Raw genomic sequence first — 16,991 nt, 5'->3', positions numbered from 1 at the left:
CACAAACAATGGTGCACTGAGTAACTACCTACATAAATTACTTCACCTGCATTCCTACAGATCAGCAAGGTACGTTCTTGCAAGCAGAACTGCTGGAGCAAAGGGTACTTTGAAATTATCACTGGCCTAATATTTCTTTTTTTTTTTTTTTTTTTTTTAAGATTTTATTTATTTATTTGACAGAGATAGAGACAGCCAGCGAGAGAGGGAACACAAGCAGGGGGAGTGGGAGAGGAAGAAGCAGGCTCATAGCGGAGGAGCCTGATGTGGGGCTCGATCCCAGAACGCCGGGATCACGCCCTGAGACGAAGGCAGACGCTTAACCTTAACCGCTGTGCCACCCAGGCGCCCCTGGCCTAATATTTCTTAGCACAAGTTGTCTAGTAATAAGATAGTACGTTTCTCACTGTCACATGTTTACTTGGTAAAAAGAAACCACAGGCCCAAAATGGCATCACTTGGGCTGGGTCCTCAAAAAAGAGCTTGATACCTAATCTACTCGCAGTTTCAACCTCCCCCAGAAAAAGTCTTAACTGATTAGTCAGGAATTTTCTGATGGGTGCCAATTCATGCCACCTGGGCCCCATCCCCCCAAAGAAAGGTGAGGCCATCTGCATAAGACCTCCTGCTCTTCCCCGCCCAGGGAAAGTGATCTTGCCTGGAAACAACCCTTTTCTTTAGCTAATGATTTTCTTCCCCTACCCTCCTTCCTATTAAAAAAAAACAAAAACAAACAAACAAAAACTCCCATTTTTTTTACACATCCTTAGAGCTCCCTTCTACTTGCTGCTGCCTGATCATGAATCAATTAATTAAGCCAAATTTACTTGGTTAAATCCTGTTTTTTAACAGATTTGGCCATAGCGTGGGGCTATGAATTGAACTTCTGATGGCATTCGGGGACAATGAGAAACACAGGCATGGCACCCTGTGAACCCTTTTGAGTTCAGTCCTTCTTGCCATTTCTGAGGGCCACTGCTAAGTCCCCCTAGGTTTCAGCTTTGCTCCTCTTGCACTGGATATACTGATCTAATTGGCTTTCTAGTCCGGGGTTAATGGGTCCATCTAGACTGACGGGGATCCTAATAGAGCGCCTGTCCTTCTCACTTGGTTTATTCTGCAATTCCACCTTGGAATCCCTTCCCCAGTTCCAGCCTGCGTTCCCCACTTACTGGGGTTTGCTGGTTTAGTCCCTTTCCCACTGCTGACTTAGTCCACGATGGCGCACCCGGTCTTCTGTTGGCCAGTCTGCAGTGACATGTTTTCATTCGTGCTGGTGTGGTGAGGTGCATGTTTACCTTGTTCTGTGTACATAAAGGCTATAGCTAACAGGGATCCTGAAGACCAAAAAGCCGCAAAAAATTGGTGGGCACAGGTCAAGCGAATGAGAGCGGTTAGAGTGCTTGCCATCTAACTCGAAGACTCCTGTGTTAGGGGAAGTTGGTCATGGAAAGGGTTAGATAGACAGCGGGTCACGAGCCAACCTCAAGAAACTCCCATGCAATGAGATACAATGTGAAACAACACAGTTCCCCACCCGGAAGCACACCCCTCCTACACAGGAGACTGGTTCTGAGAGACCCAAGGCTTAGCTGAAGCAGTTAATGTGCACACAAACACCAAAACAGACCAACACGGGGTGAAGGTTTTCCTTTCTTCTTGTTCTCTGTCCTAAGAGTTTTGGCTTTGTGACCAGCAAGAATATTCTCTGTGGTCTCCACCATCTGGAGGGTGCACTTACTGGGGTGCACATCTATGGCCAGTTGAACACACTGGGGATCTGGGACACACACTTACAAGCAGAGCTCTCTTTGTCTGGCAGTGCCGGCTCTCAGGAGAGTTTGTCCTAAGCGGTCCCAGCCCATAATGGGCCTTTGTCGTCTCAACCTACGTTGCTTGTTAGCTCTAGAAAATCCAATTCCAGACTACCTGCCTGGGATCGCAGATTAGGGGGTTTGTGACTAAAGGTGATTCATGTTTGTGGGCGACTGGAGACCGTGTACACACATCATTCTTATCACCTATGCAATGAAGTCTTTGCTTTCTTATTCTTTGGAGTAAACTTTTGGATCAAGGGGGTGCATTATCTACATCCTCTGGATGCCTCTTGTCTTTGGGTAAACCATAAAAAGGCTTATTGGTATGAGTCGATATTAAATTGAATGTGACCCTACTTGTCAATGGACAGACAGTGGACCCTTTAAATTGGATATATTTGAAAAAAAAATTCTTTAGAAAGAGCTCTCAAATGCCTTATTAGTATAATGGCTGGCCCCAGGGACTCCTTTGACAAGCTAAAAGAACAAAAATTAGACTTAAGACAAATAAGGTCCACATCCAATGAAAATCCCCCTCCTTAAAATCCAGCCCCATCCGCCTGTTTTAACTTCCCCTTCCCTACAAAATTTACAGAGAGCACTCAGCTTAATCTCTTGGTTCAAAGTATACAGGCTACTCCTGTAAATGCCAAAAGCCAGACAGTGAATTTAGCAGAATCACTGGGAACAAACTGTAGGGTTTGCTTTACCATAACCAATCCCTGCCAGCTGCATGCACCTTCACGCAATGATCTTTGTAGATATATCCTTGATACCTCCTCCCCCAACAAAGAATTCATGTCCCCTGAAAAGCAGCACACTTTTTAAGGTATAAAGCTAATACTTTATACTAATAGAAGGTTAACAGACACCAAGGTTGAACTGTATAACCAGAAAGTAAGTCTCGTTTGAATGGCTTTATTTTACCCAGATTTTACAAAGACAGAAATCTTTTGGTTCTCATTTTAGCTAAAAATCTGCCTAATAAGAAGAAATAAATCTAGTTAAAAAGGTGGGCCGGTTCTTTGATATTCAGGTTATAATTCAGTTCTTTGGAGAATTAAAAACTGTCTTTGTCTTAAGAATCTCTACAAAACCAGAAAGAAACTCTAGAAACAAGTCAAAAGCCATCTATCTTTACCAATGCCCAAACCTCCTCCCAAACCCTCCTCTCAAAATGTGCATATTATAAAATATATACATGCAAAACTTTAGGGAGAAGTTTCTCATCCCCCGCCCCCACCCCATACAGAGAGGTATTTGGAAATAAGGCCTGTATGTCCTCTCCACAAATACTAGTAAAAACAAATGCTATAAATTTTTGCTTACATCTTGTCTATTTGTGTCCATATATGTTGTAAATATGAGATATTTTCTCTACCTCCACAAGGTACTGCTAAAATTAATTAGTAAGAGAGCTCTACTTAGTTGGTTTGAAGGCAAGTGCTTGTAAAATTCGGGCATTCTAAAACTCTCAGAAAGAGAGAAACTAAACCAAATGTTTTTCAAGTTCATGTGATACGAAAAAATATTTGAAATGAAAACTAGTTTAAAACAGACAAGTCTTTCAAGGTATCAATATTAAATATAAAACCTTATTCTACCTAAGTTATCTCTTAGACATCTGCCCACCAAAAAATAATACCTTAGGATAATGACTTTGTCTAATGTTTAATAAAGTTTTGGTAGATAATCTAAACTTAATTATTTAACAAATAGATTAAATAAATAAAAAGTCTGAGCTAAATTTTTAAAATAGTGTCTCCAAATCTTTTGGGTAACTTGAAACCTTAAAGTTTTCCTAAGTTAAATAATGAGGTAAGTTAAATTCATTAAATATCTAGATCACTTCCAAATAAGACAAAATACTGAAACATTAATTATTAAACACAGATTTATCTACTTTTGGATTCTTATTAGAGAGAATCTAAAGGATATTTAGATATGTTAATGGTACAGGAAAAAATTTAAAAAGGCACACATATGCTTCTACATAATACGAAATGTATTCATAAATTTGCAAATTTAAGGAATGCTGGTTAACAGACCATTCACAATTGCTTATTTCTTAGTTTTCACTACAAATTAAAGTTTCTAAAGTTAGAAACTTGAATTAATATGTGTAATTAAAGCTACTAAAAACAAGGGAAACAGCTCTGTATGCCAAGAAAGGAGGATGTTTTCAGTAAAAAAAAAAAAAAAAAAGTATGAGAAACAGAGATGGATTTTTTGTTCAGGGGAAAAAAATTAATTTTGTACTAAAACGAGGCTGGTTGTTTAAAGAAAAACAACAAAAACTGAATATAGGGGAAAAAAAGAGTCATAGAATGTTTGTGGAAAAGGAATATTTGAAAAGGAATTTTAATATGTGGTCAAGCTGGTTAAGATTAAAATAAGTTTATTTTAAAAAATGAGTTTTGGGGTGCCTGGGTGGAACAGTCAGTTGAGCATCCAACCCTTGATTTTGGCTCAGGTCGTGACGTCAGGGCCGTGAGATCGAATCCAATGCTGGGCTCAGCATGGAGTCAGCTTAAGACTGTCTCCCTCTCCCTCTGGCCCTCCCCTCTGTGCTCCCACATCCTCTTTCTCTAAATACATAAAATCTTTTTTTAAAAAGGACACTCAAGTGACTGAGCCACCCAGACACCCCTAAATAAATAAAATCTTAAAAAAAAAAAAGAGTTTTAAGATACCTCAAAAGGGGTATCTGGATGGCTCAGTTCATAGAGCATGTGACTCTTGATCTCAGGCTCATGAGTTCAAGCTTTTGGGTGTAGAGCTTACTTAAAAAAAAAAAAAAATGAAAGAAAGAAAAAGAGGAGTAGGTGCCTGAGTGGCTCCACACCATGCGGTGCCTACTTAAAAAAAAAAAGTTTTAACATCAAAAGCTGGTACCAGGGCACTTGGGTGGTTCAGCTGGTTAAGCATCAGACTCTCGATTACAGCTCAAGTTATATCTCAGGGTCATGAGATTGAGTCCCATGTGGGGCTCTGTGCTCAGTGGGGAGTCTGCTTGAGTCTCTCTCCTCCTCTTTCCTCCCCCATTTATGTGCATGCTCTCTCTCTCTCTCTCTAATGACCAAAGAGGAGTGCCTATGGCTCAGTTGGTTAAGCGTCTGCCTTCAAAAACAGTCTACCTGCAATGTCTGATCTGTTTAGGCCATAATCCTAAAAAAAACTGTTTGTGCTCCCAGAGGCTTCAGACCTCCTTGTGGACCCTTTGAACACCTGCAGCTGGACTTCATTTAACTGCCACTTAGTATGGGTGATCAATATGATGTACTGTATGTGTGTTTTCTGAATGGGCTGAAGCTTTCCCCCCTGCTGCAAGGCTGATGTCCCCACAAGAGCAAAGAAATGGTTAGGAACTGTATTTCCCACCTGGGGTATACTTTCCATGATCTTCAAAGACCAAAGCACCCACTTCATTGGGTAAATCATACAAACATTAACAACAACCCTGCAAACCTTTTGGGATTCTATCAATATATGAAATTCTGCTGACCTCTTGTTGTCTCATGCTAGTATGACTAGCTACTGCAAATCTTTACTACCTTAAGCTAAACCCTATCATCAACAGGTAAATAAAGCTTTCTTTGAATCCCAGTTCAAAGGATCCTATTGGTTACAGCCTGGAACCTGAGGACTGGGCGTTTTGGAAACATCATCAGAGAAAAACAGCTCTCGAGCCCCGCTGGAAAAGACCTTACCAAGTGTTCCTGACCACTGACATGGCTACAAAACTAAAAGGTATTAAGCCTTGGGTACACTCAGCTAAAAAACACGCTACCTGACACCTGGTCCATACAGACGCTGCAGACCTCTAAATCAAATCGACAAGGAAGAGAAGTAACTGACACGGAGGTAGACTGCTTCCACCCGAGATGACAGATCAAGTCTTCACAATACAAACATAAAACCCATTCTCCTTTTCCTGTCCTTTAATCTGGCACTCCCTGGAAAGATGAACATCCTCAGGCCCTGGCTAAGAGGGGGTAACCTATTTTACTTCAGGCTAGGAGAAAATCTAACTGTGCTCTTAACTTTTCACAAGCAAAATAAGACACCTTATTGGTCGATTCCCCAGAGTTCACATTGTTGAGTTAAAAAGGACCTACCAGGAGGCTTTCATGACTCAGGATTTATTCCTTTTGATAGGTCCATATTTCTCTCGGGGATAAACATAAATGAGACTATGATCGAGAACTGCTCCTTAATTCTTAAAATTATTGCAAAATCTGTTGCTAAAGCAAAAGCAGCCCATTAAAGATCCTTAGACTCTCTAGCCAAAGTTGTCCTTGATAAGGAAATAGCTCTTGATTATCTTTTATCTGAGCCAGGTGTCGGTCCTTCCCGCCACCACCACCTGCTGTGCCGGGGTTAACACTTCTGAGGAAGCTGATGCTCACTTATGTGAGATCAAAGAACAAGTCACTTGTCTTAAAAAGGTAGCTCCTTCCACGACTCCTTTTTTTGACTTACTTAATTTTGAATAGTTTGGGTCTTGGGGACTACAGCTCTATAGTACACTCCATACACTGGGAATTATCTTGCTTATATTAATCATAATAACTTCCCTGGTGCACTGTATTCTCTCAAAAGTTTTATTTTTTATTTATTTTAAAGATTTTATTTATTTATTTGACAGAGAGAGAGACAGCCAGCAAGAGGGAACTCAGGCAGGGGGAGTGGGAGAGGAAGAAGCAGGTTTCCAGTGGAGGAGCCTGATGTGGGGCTCGATCCCAGGACCCTGGGATCACGCCCTGAGCCGAAGGCAGACGCTTAACGACTGAGCCCCCCAGGTGCCCCTTTCAAAGGTTTTACATGCCTGTTCACAGCGGCTAAACATCAAGCAAATGATCAACGACTTGAAACATCTCACGGTGCCTGGCTGGCTCAGTCGGGAGAGCGTGCGACTCAATCTTGACTGTGAGTCTGAGCCCCACATCAGGCACAGAGATTACTTCTTAAAAAATTTTAAAAATCAAGAAAAGAGACTTGAAACATCTAAGGAACAAAGAAAATGACCAACTTAAAAAACTGAACCTGAAGCCATGACCTGTGAATATCCCAGAGGTTAAGCCAAACTGTCATGACTTACAGATACCACACAAATGAATAATAAAAATTGCCAGAACTTGAGATTGGTCACTGAGTGGCGCTAAGGCCTTCAATTCTGATCACATTTCTGTTAGGCTGAGAGTCTGACCATAAGGGAGTAATTAGTTGTAAAACAGAAAACCACAGGCCCAAGATGGCATTACTCAGGCCAAGTCCTCAAACCAGAGCTTAATACCTGATCTACTCACAGTTTCAACTTCCCCAACAAAAGTAGTCTTCACTGGTTAGTCAGGAATTCTCTGCCGGGACCAATAAGTGCCACATGGGCCTTCCATCCCCCAAAGGAAGAGGAAGTAATCTGTATGATAAGACCCACTGCTCATCCCTGTAAGGCAAAGTGACCATGCCTGGAACAATCCTTTTCTTTTTGCTAATAACTTTCTTTCCCTACCCTCTTTCCTATAAAAACCTTCATTTTGTAGAGTCCTGTGAGCTGCCCTCTACTTGCTAGATGGGATGATTCCTCATTCCAGAATCATTTAATAAAGCCAATTAGATCTTCAAATTCACACAGCTCAGTTTTGTTTCTTAATATAGTGAAGGCATAGACTGTATACACCACTAAAACTCAAGTCTCTCCCAAACCAGAGCAAACATTACATGTTAATTAATTAAATTTCAGCTATGGAGGGACACCTGGGTGGCACAGTTGGTTAGGTGTCCGACCCTTGGTTTGGGCTCAGGTTTTGATCTCAGGTTGTTGAGATCAAACCTTGAGAGTCGGGCTATCTGCTCAGTGTGGAGTCTGCTTGGGATTCTCTCTCCCTCTACCCCTCCTTCCCGCCCCCCTCCACACTCACTCACTTTCTAAAAGAAATAAACCTTAAATTTTTCAGCTATGGAAAGTAATGGTGACTTCCAATAAAAGCTGTTTATAGAATATATGTATGGCATTATACAGAATGTAAAACTGAAAATGAGATTACTAGAATGCCAACATTTAAAAAAATCTATTAATAAAAGATAAACTGAACGTATTCAATGCTAAAAGTCTCATGGGGAAAGACAACAATTCTACAATCATCTTTGGAAATAAGACAAGCACAAATGGAATTTCAATATTGATTTGACACATGACTGAGTCAAATGAATACCATGCTCCCTGGGGCTGGAAACAAATGTCATGGAAGAAGGGGCTTCAGCAAAGCTTTGAAGGAACTGTCAGGATTCTGATACAGCTGGGGGGCAGGGGAGGGGAGAGAAGATAGTTAGTTCAAAACAAACAAGAAAATGAACAAGGTAAGATTCATAAGACTAGGAGAGATCACTCTGGCTGAAAGAAACAATTTGTGTTGAAGGGCAACCCAAGGTGCACTTTGACCTATGAAACTGAACGTTAAGGAGACTTAGAAAACAAAATTAAACATTTTCCTCCAATCTTTTTCCAAGCTATTCCTAATCAACTTTCTCTCTACCATCTCCTCACAGGCTTCTATTTATTCTTAACATCTTTCATTCCTTTTTTGTGTAACTTTTTTTTCCGGCTAGAAAAGAAATTCACTCTTAAAACATTTAGTGCTCTACTATTTCTTCTGTGAATGTTTTGTCCTTGGCCTACATTTATACTATCAATATTTTATCGGTTTCTAACAGTGCTTTATACATTAAGATTGCATTCTATTCTGTTCTATACACCTTCTATCCCCCCTCACACCTGTCTTTACCTTCCAAAATGCTCTTCAACTCATGCTCTACAGTTATCAAAATCTAAATCTCAACTTCTCTTAACATCTTATTTTTGCTCTAGCTGAATCCTGAATCCCTCCTGATGGGTTCTCCTGTAGTTTTTTTTTTTCTCCCATGACTGGGCATGGAGGTGGGGGAAGTGTATTCCTTGCCCTTAAGGACAGCTCCCAAACTTTCCTTCCTGAAAGGAACTTTGACTCTCCTGCTTTTGGCTTATACCTCCCACTGCCCCTCACTCCCACACTCATCTACCATAGCCCCTCCCTCTCATTTTTCACAGAATCTAGATCCTGGCTCACTGTCACTCTCCAATATTCTTGTCCTAATTCCTGGTGATCTCAATATACAAGGAATTATGTCTTTATCTTTCTGTTCCTCGAACCCCTCTCCTCCAGTGATTTTTGTACTCCCTTCCATGCCCTAGGTCGTTTATTACCAATAATCACAAGCTTTCGGTTATCTCAGTTTTGCGTGTCTCATTCTCTATCACTGCTTTCTCACTTGCTCCTTCAAACACTCCAACAACAACCTCTGTGAGGTTTTTAATTCATTGATCCTACCACCTTTTCACTCTCAGCTTTTGATTTCCTGTCTCTCCCTTACCCAGCCTGAATTCCACAGTGCGTAAATACAATGTTGTATTTCATACAATCTCAACTCCCTGGCCCCTCTCTCACATCACTGTACTTGCTCCAATTCTTGTCACTAGTTTTGCTGTCTGCTCCTATTTCACACCATTTCCTCTTCCCTTAAATCCCTAACACCTGCTCCCATACCCTCACACTCTACTGATGACTTCTCTTTAATTATAAAATTAGAAGCAATCAGGAGAGAACTTCCATAACACCCACTATTATATCTACCCATTTACTAGCATCTGTAATCATATGCTGTACATTCTCTCCTGTTATTGAATATCCACTCTAATACAGTAGCCGCTAACCCCATATTGCTACTGAACACTTGAAATGTAATTAGTGCAACTGGGGAATGTAATTCCTAATGTTATTTAATTTTAATTCATTAAAAATTTAAACGGAAGCAGCTGTAAATATTAAACAACTTTACTGTTTGGGTAGGACTACATTTTCCATTTTAATGGTGGAAAATTTGGCATCCAAACTGAGATGTGCTGTAAGTAAAATTCAAACTGGATTTTGAAGATCTAGTACGAAAAAAGAATGTAAATTTCTCATAAGTCATCTTCATAGATTATATATTGAGGTTAGTATTTTGGATATGTTGGCTTCAAATATTTAATTAAAATTAATTTCATGTTTCTTTTTACTTTTTTTTTAACATAGCTACTAGAATATTTTATTTTTTAAAAAAGATTTTATTTGAGAGTGAGCGAGAAAGAGAGCATGAACAGGGGCAGAGGGAGGGGGACAAGCAGACTGCCCTCTCAGCAGGGAGCCCAACATGAAGGTCGATCCCAGGACCCTCGGATCATGACCCCAGCCCAAGGCAGAAGATGACTGAGCCATCCAGGTGCCCCTACAATATTTTAAATTACGTATGTAGTTGGCATTATATTTCTATTGGACAACACTACCACAAATGACGAACTGTCCCTGTTTCTAAGACTAAACAATGGAACATGAGACCCATCACCTCTTATCTACACAAAGGTACAGCTCCACAATTCTTCTCTTAATTTTTTCCACACTACAAGATCTTTCCCGTTAACACAAAAACATAGTTACTTCTGTCACGTGCAAAAACAAGGACACCAAACCCCCCTCTTAACCCAGCAGCTACCGACCCATTTTTCTGCTCCCCTTGCAGCAAAACATCAAAGCAAAGGTTTGTCTATACTCATAGTCTCTCAATTTCTTTCCTCTCGTTCTCTCTCGAACACTTTGGCCCCCGTCACGCCACTGAAACTGCTATGATGAAGACTCCAACAACTTCCACGCTGCAAGACCAACACCCAATTCTCAGAGCTTTTAACTGGCCTGTCAACTCTGAGCACATAACTCCCTGCTCCCTGAATTGCTGTCGTCGCCTGCTTCCGAGCCACCACACTCTCTGGGCTTTCCGTCCCTCGCTGAACTCCCGTCAAGTCTCCTTTGCTCGGCTCTCGTCGCTTAACGCTGGAGTCCCTAAGGCCTCAATCCACGGACCCCTTCTCTTCTCCACCTGCACTCACTTCTTATAAATCGGCGGCGATATGCAGCTTTCAATACCAGTTATAGGCTTACGAACACCAAATTTACAGCTGCAGCTCGGACCTCCCCTGGGACGGGTCCGCACTGGGCGCCACAGGTGGCACAGTAGCAGAGGACCCGTGGGCTTGGGGATTCAGTGGGGAGGACGGCGCGTGGGGCTAAGGGCGCAGGGCTGACCTGCCGGACGGTCCGCAGCAGAGAGCCCAGCATGGAGGCCGCCATGTTGTCCGCCGCAAACGCCGAGCCGCGGGAATTTCGTTGACTGCGAATACGGCGGGGACGCGAGGGGCGGGGCCCGGGGCGCAGGGGGAGGGACGAGGGTGGGTCTTTAGCCTCCCGCAGGAGGGCTTCCTTATTGGCTCTGTGTTCTCGCGGTATTTCACGAAACATGACAAATTACAAACTCGGGAGTGCGACTTTGATACTGGTGGAGCAGTTGGGCGCTCCTCGCTTCTTGCTCTTCCTTCAGCTTTTAAATACTGTTAAACTACCTTCTTCCCTACCTACCTCCTTTCCTTCCTCTCCCCAGACCTGCCAGCTTTTCGTCACCAATTTCTCTTTCCGGTCTTGCTCAACCTGCTCGTCGTCCTATGTCCTCCATCCAGTTTAGGGTGCTATTCGCCATAAGCCTAGAATTATTGCCAACTCCTCCTCTGTAATCCCCCCTACAGATTTTGCAGATCTTTTCTGTCCACTATAATGGCGATAACGAACGTATTGATGATTCCTGTTTATATGTCTAGGATTTCTGTATACTAAAATACTCGGGGTTTTGGGGGTGGGGAGGGAGGAACATTGCCATTTAAAAACTGCTTTTTCAGGGGCACCTGGCTGACCCAGTTGGAAGAGCGTGCGACTTTTGATCTCCTGGTCGTGAGTTTGAGCCCCACGTTTGGTGTAGAGATTACATAAATAGAATTTTTTAAAAACTGCTGTTTTCAGTCTGTAGTACAGAGAACCTTCAGGTCATCTTCATAGCACATGTCCTTGGTCTGGAATGAACACTTTGAGAGGCCCCTTTCCTTTGGATGTAAGGCTAGTACCACCTACCCACGGTTCTGGTAGAAGAGTATCAAGGAGTATGTATTAGCTTGGCAAAGACTTGTATCTTAGATGTGTTGATGAAGTGAGGAAATGCCCCTGTATTATTTACATCTTCTGGGAAGGAAGCTGAATGCAGACTCCTTTCTTTAAAGTTCCAGGTTTACTGGAACCTACCCAAAGGACAGAGGATGAACTGACTGAGGCCAGCTGGCAGCAAAGAACAACACGAGCCCCCGTCATCGTAGAATCAGAAAATTCCCAACCATGTCAGGTAAGCAAATATTGCCAGTGTTAGCCCTTGTGATGCCCTTCTATCCCCATAATTGAGAGTCATCTGTAATCAGCTCACAAAATGAGTGAGCCAGCTTTCTGTACTGTGGCCTTTTGTTTCCTTTCTATAAAAATAGTTCTGAAAGCATCTTTAAACAACATTAGTGACTTTTTAAAAAAAATTGTGGTAAAATATACACAATATAAAATTTCCCATCTTAATCACTGTAAAGTGTATAGCTCAGTGGTATTAAGTACATTCACATTGTTGTACGACCCACCACCACCATCCATCTCTAGAACTTTTTAATCCTCCCAAACCAAAACTCTGTACCCATTAAACAATAACTATCTTCCCCCACCCCCATCCCCTGCCAACCGCTCTCTGCTTTCTGTCTCTATGAATTTGACTACTCAACGTACCTCATGTAAGTGGAAGCATACAGTTGTCCTTTTGTGCCTGGCTTCTTTCACTTAACATAATGTCTTCAAGTTTCATCCATGTTGTGGCATGTGTTTGTACTTAATTACCTTTTATGGCTGAATAATACTCCATTGTATGGATAGACCACATTTGGTTTCTCTATGCATCTGTTGATGGACATTTGCTTTGCTTCCACATGTTGGATATTGTATATAATGCTACTATGAGCATGTATGTACAAATACCTTAAACAGCATTTGTATCTTATTGGACTGTTTTTCACTTTAAGAAGAGATAAAGCAATTTAATGGCTAGTAAATTAGGCTACTCTCAAATAATAAGAGCGGACTCCAGGGTCTTCTTTAATTAATAGTGTTGGTTTTGTAAAACAACCCAAGATTTTTTCTCCAATGCACCCTCCTGCATTAGTGTGTGTGTGGAAGCTTGGCAAGGCTAAAGAAAGCTCACTTTACCTTGAGTTTTCCTAAGAAGTCTGTGATTCTCTGTGGCCATTTGACCGAAGGTGGGGAAGGCTATTGGCCTTACTGTCCTGGAATTCTAGGATCAGAAGAACCATCATCATTCACTCATTTATTCATTCAATAAATACATATGAAGTGCCTATTATGTACCCCTATTATGTATGTGTATGTGTGTGTGAGGTGGGGTAACAAGAGAATCACTGACCTGATGCTTATATTCAATTGGAGATTACAGATTTAGATAGAGGTGGAGATAATCACCATTGTTAGGTATATTGCCTTTGCTTTTTCTGTATAGTCTTTCCGTTAGAGGCTAGAAGGTACTTTTGGGACGGATAGATTAAAAATTTAATTGTTAAATATTTTGAGATTTGATTGTGAGAAGATATTCTAGTCACCATGTTGATTTTGAGCCTAATGAAATAAAAACCATTGTATGAATGATGAAATTGAGGCACAGAGAGGGTAGGTGACTTTTCAAGCTCACAGAGCTAGGCCCAGACCAAGGCCCATGCTCTTAATCCTCATTCCACGCTGTCCTCTGGAGGAGCAGCGGCTCAAGGACAAAGGCCTGACTGCTGTTACAGAATCCTTACTTATAAAACATATCGAATGGCTAATGTACAGATTTCATGCCATTTCAAACAAAACTTCCGATGGGGGGAAAACTTCCAATGAATATTTTTCTTAACAAAATAATTCTAAAATATATGTAAAAGAATAACATGGATGGGAATGCAATTTTTGAAAAGGAAAAATAACAAGTAACCTTGCTCTACCAGATATTACAATGCCATGTTTTTTTTTTTTTTTTTAAGATTTTATTTATTCATTTGACAGAGAGAGAGACAACCAGCGAGAGAGGGAACACAAGCAGGGGGAGTGGGAGAGGAGGAAGCAGGCCCCCAGCAGAGGAGCCTGATGCGGGGCTCGAGCCTAGAACGCCAGGATCACGCCCTGAGCCTAAGGCAGATGCTTAACGACTGTGCTACCCAGGCGCCCCTACAATGCCATGTATTATAAAGCAGCAGTGATGAAATTCGTGTGGTGCTGGAGCCAAAATCAGCAGGTAAAGGAACTAAAGCAGGTAGGCCAAAAAGAAATCCCAATGTAATCACAACTGGTTATATGTTAAAGGAGGTGTAACAGTCATTGAACAAATGGTAGTAGAACAATTAGTTAAAAATTCAGGAAAAAAAATTGTTTCTTTAAAGATTTTATTTTTTTTAAGTAATCTCTACACCCAATGTGGGGCTTAAACTCACAAACCCAAGATCAAGAGTCACAGACTATACCAACTGAGCCAGCCAGGCACCCCAGGAAAGCAGTGTTTAATTATATCTTTACCTCTTACCGTAGGTAGATTAAGGAGTTAAATGTTGACAAAGCTTAAAAAAAGAAACAGAAGAAAATATAGATGAATATCTTTATAAACTTAAATCCTGGTAGACAATCCTCAGAATGTCTAATAACATGACAAATATTCAGCCTCACTAGTTTCCAAGAGAATGCAAATTAAAACAATGACAATTTAATCCAGCAAATTAACAAAGGTTAAAAGAAAGTTCAGTGTTGTTGTGGGTGTGGGGAAACGGGTAATTTCCTATCCTAGCAGTAGCGATATAAATTGGCATAACTTGTCCACAAAATAATTTGGCAAGAGTGTTTTCAAAATTTTTATCTATTGACCCAGTTATACGACTTATAGAAATCTATTTCAAGAGAATGCTGAGAAACTCTAAAATTCATTTATAAGGACATGTGCCATGGGATTACTTAGAATAAGAACAAATAACAGTCTAACAGTAGAAGGAGAGTTAAATGAATTAAGAAAAATAACATGTTGCGGGGTCGCCTGGGTGGCACAGCGGTTAAGCGTCTGCCTTCGGCTCAGGGCATGATCCCGGCGTTATGGGATCGAGCCCCACATCAGGCTCCTCCATTATGAGCCTGCTTCTTCCTCTCCCACTTGCCCTGCTTGTGTTCCCTCTCTCGCTGGCTGTCTCTATCTCTGTCAAATAAATAAATAAAATCTTTTAAAAAAAAGAAAAATAACATGTTGCAATTCTAGTTTACAAAATCTGATGGGTTCCAAATTCTGAAAAATGTATGTTTAAAGATACAGGTATAGATATAGGAAAGATAGATAGATACATAGATAGATGATAGATAGATAGATAGATAGATAGATAGATAGATAGATAGATAGATAGATAGGAAAGGATTAAGAAGGGGTTGCCTGCATGGATCAGTAGGTTAAGTGTCTGCCTTTGGCTCAGGTCATGATCCTGGGGTCCTGGGATGTTACCCCTCAGTGTTAGAGTCTGCTTATCCTTCTCCCTCTGCCCCACTCCTTTCTTGTGTTCTCTCTCTCTCTCTCAAATAAATAAACAAAATCTTTAAAAAAAAGATTAGGAAGGAAATAACTCAAATACTGAGTAATAGCTGAATGGCTAGATTACTGATGATATTTATGTTTTTAGAATTTTTTTCAATTTCCCTATAATTTATGTTTTACTTTTAGACTCACAGAAACATTGACATTGATTTAAGAATATTAATCTGTCCTTTTCTTTATATGCCTCTATTATTTCACCCCAAATATCTGAAATGTATGTTTCTCCAAGGACGTGAAGGAAGGGGTCATGCTCTGTTCCCAATCTCCTCTGCTAATCCTTGGGGACACGTGCAGTCAGGACCCTGGACACAGCAAGGAGGAAATGAAGAAATCAGGGATGCTTGCTTCATTCATGTTTAGTACTAAGTCATTCACTCTCCCTTTGGGCTTCCTTTCTCTGGCTCCTCTATGGCTACCCTCAAAGAAGTAGTTCCTTTAGTGTCTAGTCTATAGCTAATACAGGATTGATCATTTCCTTAACCTTTCTGATTTGGGGGAAGATTAATTATTCCTTTTTGTTGTTTTGTAACTGGTAAATACCGGGTCTCCTTGGCTGCAGCCCTGGGAATCACAGAAGAAGAATATTTACTTGGAGTGTGCCTATCCCTAGAGACACTGTCTGGCCCAGGAGTCCAGACTGACGCGTGAAGCTGACTCAACAACTTTCTAGGATCTGACCACCCTCCCTGCTTCACCCCTGTAGTGCTTCACGACCCTGATGTTCTCCAGGAGGGATCTCAAGGGCCAGGCAGCCCACATATGGAAAGTTGATTATGGTTTAACTCGAAAGAACCAGACTTCTTGGGCTTTTGGTGGTCAGTGTGTGGGGACAGCTATGAGAGCGGGAAAAGAAGAGGAAAATAGGCATGAAGGAGAAGATCACGTAGAAAGAGAAAGGCACAGGGATGCACACGCATGTTCACATGCAAGCATTTTCAACCCTGGCTCTGAAATGGTGTGTGTGGGTAATCTGCTTTCAGTAAGCACCATCAGCTGACTAGTAACCCCACTGGCGTACCAGCTCCGCCGTGGAGCGTGGGTGGCCCTAGCACTGACTTGTGGAAGCAGCGGCAGTGGCCCATGCCTGGGAGGGAGCTTCATGCTGTGCATTGGTTGAACACAAGGTGGCAGTATTACCACACCTGAGCTCCCATGCCTGCCAGGCCCTCCTCACCCTGTTCCCACACAGGGAGTCTTTTTTTTTTTTTTTTTTTTAAAGATTTTTTATTTATTTATTCGACAGAATAGAGACAGCCAGCGAGAGAGGGAACACAAGCAGAGGGAGTGGGAGAGGAAGAAGCAGGCTCATAGCAGAGGAGCCTGATGTGGGGCTCGATCCCGTAACGCCGGGATCACGCCCTGAGCCGAAGGCAGACGCTTAACCGCTGTGCCACCCAGGCGCCCCCCACACAGGGAGTCTGATGCAGACTGGGAACGAGGAGCACACACTCACACACACACACCTCTGTCCTCCAAATAAAATGACATAATATGTTCAGGTAGGACCTGTGTTTTCTTTTTTCAAATGTTATTTAAAATCAATTAACATACAGTGTATTATTAATTTCAGGGGTAGAT

General features: G+C 41.6%; 1 protein-coding gene and 1 long non-coding RNA gene across 3 annotated transcripts in view; one reads left to right on the top strand and one right to left on the bottom strand.

Moving 5' to 3' along the window:
* Nucleotides 1-11,091, bottom strand: part of MRPS14 (mitochondrial ribosomal protein S14) — a 29,531-nt gene extending 18,440 nt beyond the window's left edge. The window contains exon 1 of one of the 2 annotated variants that reach the window (XM_045811389.2): nt 10,973-11,091. In XM_045811389.2, coding sequence (XP_045667345.2) covers nt 10,973-11,017 — 45 coding nt within the window. In that variant the 5' untranslated portion in view covers nt 11,018-11,091. Of the gene's footprint in view, nt 1-10,776 lie in introns of both variants that reach the window. The other variant, XM_045811391.2, reaches the window with a different exon arrangement.
* A 102-nt stretch (nt 11,092-11,193) lies between these two features.
* On the top strand, nt 11,194-16,603 carry LOC148110679 (uncharacterized). Its single transcript, XR_015722828.1, has 3 exons — nt 11,194-12,110; nt 13,834-14,084; nt 15,973-16,603. It is a non-coding gene; the product is annotated as an uncharacterized LOC148110679 (long non-coding RNA).
* The last annotated feature ends 388 nt before the right edge of the window (nt 16,604-16,991 follow it).

Source organism: Ursus americanus, chromosome 2 (assembly GCF_024610735.1).
Source record: "Ursus americanus isolate L20-20 chromosome 2, mUrsAme1.1.p, whole genome shotgun sequence".
Classification (NCBI taxonomy): domain Eukaryota; kingdom Metazoa; phylum Chordata; class Mammalia; order Carnivora; family Ursidae; genus Ursus; species Ursus americanus.
This window is presented reverse-complemented; position numbering and strand designations above follow the sequence as displayed.